Source organism: Rhinoderma darwinii, chromosome 2 (assembly GCF_050947455.1).
Source record: "Rhinoderma darwinii isolate aRhiDar2 chromosome 2, aRhiDar2.hap1, whole genome shotgun sequence".
NCBI classification, from domain to species: Eukaryota; Metazoa; Chordata; class Amphibia; order Anura; family Rhinodermatidae; genus Rhinoderma; species Rhinoderma darwinii.
Window position 1 is genome coordinate 125,882,690 of NC_134688.1, and position 9,019 is coordinate 125,891,708.

Below are 9,019 nucleotides of genomic sequence, written 5' to 3' on the forward strand. Positions count from 1 at the left end.
GCTGCTTCTGTCAACCTTTGCCTAACCAAGAAGCAGATGAGACTTTTTCATTTTGTTTCATATTTTCCTAATCTAAATTCTTGAGCACTTCAGACACATCTCCGTTGTTCTATTTACAAATTGTGTGGAACAGAGTGAGTAAATGAATGGGTTATTCATTAAAGAAATGATTAGATTGGAATCATATTACATAATAATAGCGGACACGTATAAGCTTTCTAGTCGTCTCCTCATAATCTATCTCCACTGTCGATAGCCCAACTGGACTTACAAAATACTAATATAGCAGCGTTAGACCATTGGCCCGACATTGTGTCTGTGTGACCCTACCAGTCGTTTATTAACTCTGGCAAGTTGGGACACATGTAGCAACCGTTCAGTTTGACCAAATTTCAGGATGAATTGGACAAACTTGGTACTTGCTTGTGCCATCTGAGGACAGTTTAGGCCCCATTCAGATCACGTTTTTAGCCTCCATTTAATGCATCCGCCAGAAAAGCTCCAGATGTATACGTGGGCTGTTTCGGATGTCTAATAGCGGCATCCGTCCACTATGGGATCCGTGCAAAGTAGATGTCATTTGTTAAACGGATCCTATAATAGTCTATGGGTGACGGATGCTAGTGTTAGGCATCAGTCACAGGCATCCGTCACCCATAGACTATTATGGCATCCGTTTGATGTAGAAGTCATGTAAAGCTTGTGATGTATACCATACACTGGCAATACGTCACTCATAAGCAAAAAAACATACACTGCTTGTATAAGAAAAAATAAACTGGTACCTGGAGGGTTTGATCATTCATGATCTACTGTGCGATTTGTGGTGGCCAGTTCCATCTATGTGAAGCTGACTTTGCCCCATATTCTAGAATGCATTATTATTTGCATGGCACCCTGTTCCAATTGCATAAAGCCCATATTGCTCGGGAATGGATTCATGATGGCTTATTTCTCTTATAGGACTTGGTTAAGAGCCACCTGATGTATGCTGTAAGGGAAGAAGTGGAAGTCCTCAAGGAGCAAATCAAGGAGCTGATTGAGAAGAACTCACAGCTGGAACAGGAGAACAGCTTATTAAAGACCCTGGCGAGCCCCGAGCAGCTTGCCCAGTTCCAGGCTCAGCTTCAGAGCGGTTCTCCTCCCTCGTCGTCCTCCTCCTCCTCATCTTCATCATCCTCACAGGCTGCAGCAAGCACTTCAGCACCGGCACAGCCAGCTTCACAAAGCTCGGGCCCATCCGCGTAGCCGCTTTATTTCTTCACAATACCTTGCAATGGGGCTTAATTCAAGTTGACGTTTCCAGTGAGCATACATTTACACCATTGTAACAAGTGCTGAAGAGTTTTGTTACCATCAGGTCCTATTATTCAGCAGAGCGCCGTATATAATACCATCTGATGGTGACATGGATTTGAGTGCTTTAAAAGCTTGGAGTTTGACATTTACTGAGGAGGTGGCCAGGATCTCGGCCTTCTTTTATAGCTATGAAGTGTCCTAATAATTTCAGTGACTGCAGAATTCACACGATTCTTTCACCCTTGGATGTGCCTCTGATCTCCATTATTTATAAGGCGCCGGTAGAAATACTCGCCTCCCGCTCTACTACAGCGATCCGCTTAGTTGCAGACATCCAGTTTTCAGTATTAAAGAGCCGTCTCACTCCACCTCCTTTGAAGCGTGTTGCACTGGGAATGGTCTGTCCTACAATGGACCACAAGCGAGAGTGTAAATATTCGGGACACTGCATTGTATACGAGCTGTGATCCATTCAAAAATGTTTTTCTTTTTTGTTTTTTTAATTATTTTATTGTATTCCGCCTATAAAGTGCACAGCTGTAAACAATGCAAGTATGGTCGGGCAGAAAGGTGGCAAATCAGTGGATTGGACTGGAAGCAACTCAAGTTTTTGATTCCTCTGCCACGAGGAGGAGAATTTTATGCCACACAGGCACATTCCCAGTGGGTAATGGTATATTGAAGTGGACACCCTGGTTATTTACTATTGGTCAACTGAGCCCTTCACTTGCAATATCTCTTATCGATCGGATTGGATGCGCTGATCCGCTATGAGAAGATGCTTTTGGAAACTAGGAATATTATTATTCTTTCAATGAAGTTTATTTGCCTCCTGTATATTTGTGTATGTAGTGTAAGTACTCTGTAAAATAGGAAAAACTTGTAAGTACTACTTAGGTTGTACAGATTGAAATTTAGTGGTTTCATTGGCTGAACTGAAGTTTTTTTTTGTTTTTGTTTTTTTAAAGCTGCTACCCTTTGAGTCACCAGGAGAACTGGAGACGCAAGTTCTCCTGGCACTTAAGGCATTAGCCAAGAGCACACTGGCACAACCGTTTAGGTTAGAGTTAGGCAACCTGCGGCTCTTTGGTTGTTATTGAAGTACAAGTCTCACGGCATGCGCTTTTTGATTCTCGTTGGCTGAGAACGCTGGAACTTGTAGTTTAACAAAAGCTGTAGAGTCATCGGTTGTTACAATCTGGATGAGGACTTGGCAGATTCATGCCACGTTTTGCGTATTCTTTTATTGAATTGGCCTCGGCCGGTGAGTATCTTTTTTGAAGTAAAATCCAGTTCACTGAAGTTTTTGGTTTAATCACTCCAGATACTGACCACTTTCTGCTAACATTATGGGATATTTGAGCTGTTCGGTAGTATGCATACGTTGTGCATGTTCTCTAAACAGTTGTAACACGTCATTGTATTTAACTGTTGCACTTGTCAACTTTCAATAAAGCATACATTGTTGGTAAAGAAGAGTCGGAGTACTTCAGCTTGCTCTTTAAATGGCTAGAAACGCTCAATGGAACTTCCAGTAACGCAGAAAGCACCCCGATCTTCGCTGCACACCCAGATCTTTATCGTTAGTTGGACTTTTCTTGGAAAATGTGCTGTGCTGGCATATTCCAAAATGCAGCGAGTTAAAGCTGAGCTTAGATTTATTATGAGACACAGCTTTGCTTAGCAACAGCCGCCGCCCCCCCCCCCCTCCTTTTAAACCAAGCCAAGAAGGGTTTCCCATACAAACAGCCTTCAGGCACATGAGGATTACATGGAAAATGTTACGTGGTTTTACAAATCTTGAGAGCCCGAGCATGCTGGCATGAGATGTTAAGGTCTATTACAACAGCTATATTATATATTGGCTTTCAGTGATCTTCTGCCATTTCTGAGGAATTTTTTCCGTACCTGCTTTAGTTTCAGAATCGTTTACTATATTTGGCTGTCTGCCTTTTTTTCCAAATCCCTGGTGGATTTCATTTGTTTTCTGCTCCGGGTGTGGTTAAGACCTGTCATTTCTCTGCTATTTTCAGCGTTTTGTTGTTTTATTTAATAGAAACCGTGGTATACTTGCTATGTCATTAATGTATAAGTATGTGCTATAAACAAACATATATAGCAATAGAAAGCAGCAGCACTCACTAGAGACAAGTGTATAGGTGCCAAGCAAGTCGTCCAGATCCAAGGACGAAGCCGTATATAAAAATAGAAATCTTGCAGCACTCCAAAATGTGAAAAATAAGTGGTTTATTCAGCCAACAAACAGCTGAATAAACCACTTATTTTTCACATTTTGGAGTGCTACAAGATTTCTATTTATATATATATATATATATATATATATATATATATATATATATATATATATATATACCGTATTTTTCGGTCTATTAAGACGCCTTTTTCTTAGCAAGAATAAATCTTGCTAAAAAGTCCCTGCATCTTATAGTCGGCAGCCAAAGGACCCAGCAGCGCCGGGGCCCCCTGACCGCTTCTTACTTAACCCCTTCCCGGCCCATGATGTGCCGGCACAGCATGGAGAGGAGATGATTGGAGCAGAGCGGGCTCACCCGCTCCATACACTGCAGGTGTCAGTTGTGTTTTACAGCTGACATGCTGCTCTAGCGGCCAGGAACAGCAATGGCGCTGTTCCTGGTCGTTTAGTTAAATGCCACGGTCAGTAGCGATCGCGGCATGTATAGGGGTCTTCCCATGAAGGATATTTCATATATCCACAAGATATGTCATAATTGTTAGATAGATGCGGGTCCCACCTATCTCTAGAATGGGGCCCCCTAAACCCCATTCTATCTTACTCGGCTCCGCTGTCACTTGGCCACTTCCTGGTTAGGTGGTCGGGAGTTACGGAAACAGCCGAGTGCTCGCTGAGCTACGCTGTTTCCGTAACTACGATAGAAGTGAATGGGAGTTACGGGAACAGCGTAGCACCGCGAGCTACGCTGTTTACGGAACTCGATACCTACGAAAACCGCATACACGGTCAAGTTACGGAAACCGCGTAACTCGCTGAGCTACGCTGTTTTCGTAATTCCCATAGAACTGAGTAGTATTTACGTAAGCTGCGTAGTATGCTACGCTGCTTCTGTAGCTGCCATTCACTACTATGGGAGTTACGGAAACAGTGTAGCTCAGCGAGTTACGCTGTATCTGTAACTCATCCATGTATTGCTGTGTATTGTACCAGAGATCTAATGATCGCTGGTTCAAGTCCCCTAGGGGAACAAATAAAATGTGTAATGGAGTGTAAAAAAATATTAAAAGTAAAAAAAAAAAAACCTTTTCCCATTTTTCCTCATTCACAATGTAAAAAAAAAAATTGGTATCACTGCGTCCGTAAAAGTCAGAACTATTACAATGTAGAATTATTTGACTCGCACAGTGAGCGACGTGAAAAAAAAAATAATTTAAAACCCCAGAATCGTTGTTTTTTGGTCACATTAGAGCTAAAAAGAAAAGAAAGTGATAAAAAAAATTGTATGTACCAAAAAATGGTGCCAATAAAAACTACAGCCCGTCCCGCAAAAAATAAGCCCTCACACCGCTCAAACAATGAAAAAAATATAAAAGTTATGGCCCTCAGAATGTCGTGAAACAGAACAAATAATTTTTGTTAACATCGTTTTTTCCTTTGTGAAAGTAGTAAAATATGTAATTTATTCCTGTTTTCTCTGGTCTAAAACCTGCGTGCGTCTTATAGTCCGAAAAATACTGTGTGTGTATATATTTGTTTACATATGTACCTGTATGCAAGTGCCAGATGATCAGTGTCTGGATTATTGGATGCCAGATGATCAGTGTCTGGATTATTGGATGCCAGATGATCAGTGTCTGGATTATTGGATGCCAGATGACACTATATGAGAGAGTTTATTTCTAAAAATCTATAAAACCGGGATTGCCCCTCACCCTTAATCCTTCTAGGATATAATTATCTCTAGTTGTATGTAGTTGGTCAAAAATCAAAATTTTTAAGTCTGAGCGCGGTCAATAAAAATGCCTTTGGCTGGCCATAGGTTGGTAATAAGTGGTCTTGGTGTTAGTGCGTCTGGTGTCAAAACGATCGATTAGTCGAAACGTTTATCGGGCCCGCTTGAAAAGGTTTTATTGTCACATCACTATTAAAACTTTTAAATAAATATTCACACCTTATAAACTAGCATGGCCGGGAGCGCATCTGTGCAGGGAAAATGTATAAGGGGACGCATCGCGAAATCTCCGTATTGGCTGGGGACCCTGACCGATCATAAAGTAATGGCAAATCCTATCCTAGTTCTTGTTCACACTGCAGATTTTGCATGCATTTTTTAAGACCAAACCAGAAATGGATCCAGGAGAGCAGACCTATAAAGCCTTCCTTTATATATTTCAACTTTAGGTTCTGTTCCTGGTTTTGGCTTAAATAATACATGCAAAATCTGCAGCAATTCTGCACTCTGTGAACAAGGCCTAAAGGCGAACGTTCTGATTATGCCCATAAGAAGATCTGTCTCATGCTTGGTGTCTATGGGAGGCTAGGTTTTTCACTCTGCCATCAGTCTAATGCATTTTTAATGTTATGTGACTATAAATGTTCATGCGTTCTCGCTTCTTCGTGATGTAACGAGTAACTAACATTGCACGTCTAAGGATTAATGGACGCGCCGGACACAAAGCCCTGAGACTGCTAGAATTTGTAATGAATAGAATATTTAGCAGTGCCGTCACCGATAACGTCTATGTGGCCAGACCGCTGTATCATTGTGAAGCTGTACAAGTATACAGGAGAGGAGTGCTATTCTCTACAGAGCCCCCCTCTAGAAGACCCCTCTATCTGGTTTACTAAGCACCCTCCATATAACTCTGTGTTTTGTGCCAAAAATGGAATCGGCAAACTTTTTTCCTTTTGAAAGATTTCCCTGCTCTCCTTTGACAGGATCTAAACCTGTTTTATGCGGCTGTGTGAATGAAGCCTTATAAAAGGTTGGGTAAAGGATATAGTTTATCGGGTATGTTGTTCTTAACATGAGACACAGTGAACTATTGTTAACATTGTACCTAGTTAAACCGAGTACCATTTCTTTTTTTCCCAGTGTTTGTTGTCTTCAACTTCAAGACCAAATGATTATCTTTGCCCTGTAGGCCTTGTTCATACTTTGCTGTTTTTGATGCAATTTTTACAAAGCAGTAGTAAAGAAAGTAAACAAGAAATGTGATGCCTATGACTACTTAAAAAAAACAAACATTTGTGCCAACCCAGTCAAATAATCTTAAGAAAATTGCATGCGAGACCAAGCAAATGTATGTTATTCATACAATACTAAGGATTTGCCATGGGAAAAAAATGTAAGATTAAAATAATTGGAATGCTTTTTGTCAGACTATGGCCAGCTGAAGAAATTGGTGAACAGAATTTCTAACTTGAGAGAGGACTCGAGGGCTACTATTTACTGGTGATTTATTTTTTATTTTTTTCTGAGGAGAAATTTTTTAAAATCTAGATAAGCTCTTCGGGTTTGTTCCCACAGGCAGGATACTCCACAAAATGACAAAAAATCAGTCACTGAAATCCACAGCAAATAGTGCTTTTTTTCTGCGCATACTTATCTACGGAAATCATAGCGTATTTTCTGCAGCGGTTTTACGTGTGGATTTAGTGTAAATCATTGATTGTAGCAAACTTTACGTGCGCCATGATTTCCAGTGCGTAAATGCTGTACGAACCACAACAAAATTCAACTTGCATATTTTAGTGCGGAAATTTATTCTCATTCAAGTCTATGGCCCAAACACACGCCATCCCTGCTCCGAAGATGCAGCATAAATTGACGTGCTATGGATTTGGAAGCCGCACCGCAGAACACAACTTTTCAGCTACACGCTGTGGAAAGAAATGCAATGTGCAGAAATCTGATCCACTTTGCTGCTACATTTAAATGCTGCGAGATTTCCGCCTAGAATTCCATTGAGTAAATGTGGCATCCTATCCTTCCTATGGGAACGTATAGTGTATTCTGTACATGTCCCTGGCTTGTCCTGTCTGACCAGTGCAGCTAGGATTTCAGGAGTCCCCTTTTTCGGTTCAGCATAGACTCTACTATGTTAATGTCTTGTTTTGCCCACGCTCCCCTGGTAACCCCTTGTGATGCTAATGTCTGCTGTTTGTTTTTGTCGGGCCAGGAAACAAATTGAACTAATGATTCTAAAGCTCCGTGAAATCTACATAGAGGACGGGTTCAGCAGTGCGGGCTTCTTGCTTTATGGAGGTCAATGAGCCAGTTAGCATACCAGTGTAACCAGTACAATTGTGGTTATTTATACCTGTCTTTTATATACTACTCAGGCAGATGTCATGCTGGCAGGTAAGCACAGTACTTAAATGGCTTGTACTGTTTGTTCTGATCAAGTAAATATTGTATTTAGACTATTGCTAGTGCAAATTAAGTATCAAGAACACATTTTTACCTGTGTGTTAAGTCTAAGCACTGACGCCAAAGCAAATCGGGATGTAGACGCAAATCTTATTCAACGAGATGGTGCTCTAAGCCACATTTTCAGTTGTGTGAATGGGCCCATAGATCGAGAGGGGGCATGTCTCAGGCTTACAGACAACACTCCATATACAAGTCTGAGACAGTGGTGGCCATCTTGGATACTAGACCACAAAGCTAGAAACCTAGCGGGAGAAGGCCACCATGTAGGTTACTTATAATTTTGCCGTTTATAATTTAACTTTTTGTTTTTTGACTAGTCCAGGAGTCAGCAACCTTCGGTGCTCCAACTATAACTCCCAGCATCCCTTGACCGCCAAAGCCTTTATTTTTACATCCAAAGCCTGTCAGGGCATGCTGGGAAATGTAGTTTTAAAACAGCTGGAGTGTTGAAGATTGCTGACCCCTAGTCTAGAGTGTCGCTTTAAATGTACTTTCTGCTATACCCTCATCAGACCTTTAATTTAAAATTAAATATAAGTATATAAACAGCTGGCCACATAGTACATAGTGTCATCCACAAATACCCCCATACAGTGCCTGCCACAATGCCCATGCAGAGGCAGCCAGTGCTCCAAAAGAGTGCTAGCCACACAGTCGCTGGTCTTCTACTGCAATAGGAACAACTCTTAATGCAACTATATATTTATTTATTTTTTGTCGTCTTTACAATTGGGAAAATTATACTAAAGCGGTACAAAGAGGAAATAGGAGACTACAGTCCACGTGTAAAGAATTACATAGGCCGTTCCATAATACACGTTATCTGTACAATAAAGTAAAAAAGATATGTGGAATGTCAGGCGAGATAGCTGCTGTGTAGCAATGTACAATAAAGGGTGTATTTATAATATCTTGAGATTAACCGAATTAAAAAATCATGTATAGAGAAAAATAATGAAGTCTAGGAGTGGTGTTACTTTTACTTTTAAAATAAATCAGTAGCCCACCTTTTGGTCTGATGATAAAGATGGGTAGAAAGGGGTCCATGCAGACCCCACCACTGCACTTCAAATTGATCCATGTTTGTGGATACTGTAAGACGGTCCATATTCTGGACCATATGAAGTAAAGCTTATGTTTTATAATGTAAAAGTTATGGGGCGTTATTCTCTTTCATCTAGATTTAAAAACATTAAAAAAAAGAAAGCCCAAAGCAATGCTTCCACATATACATTAGTTTCTGATGTTCTTGATTCAACATTTTAAAAATCTTTGTGAACCTTGCCCCA

At 40.7% G+C, this 9,019-nt stretch overlaps 1 protein-coding gene across 1 annotated transcript in view; it reads left to right on the top strand.

The window, feature by feature from the left end:
* The window catches only part of TSC22D1 (TSC22 domain family member 1), a 110,133-nt gene extending 108,466 nt beyond the window's left edge, over positions 1 to 1,667 (top strand). The window contains exon 3 of the mRNA XM_075852270.1: positions 964 to 1,667. Coding sequence (XP_075708385.1) covers positions 964 to 1,248 — 285 coding nt within the window. The 3' untranslated portion in view covers positions 1,249 to 1,667. The remainder of the gene's footprint in view (positions 1 to 963) is intronic.
* Positions 1,668 to 9,019: the final 7,352 nt, after the last annotated feature.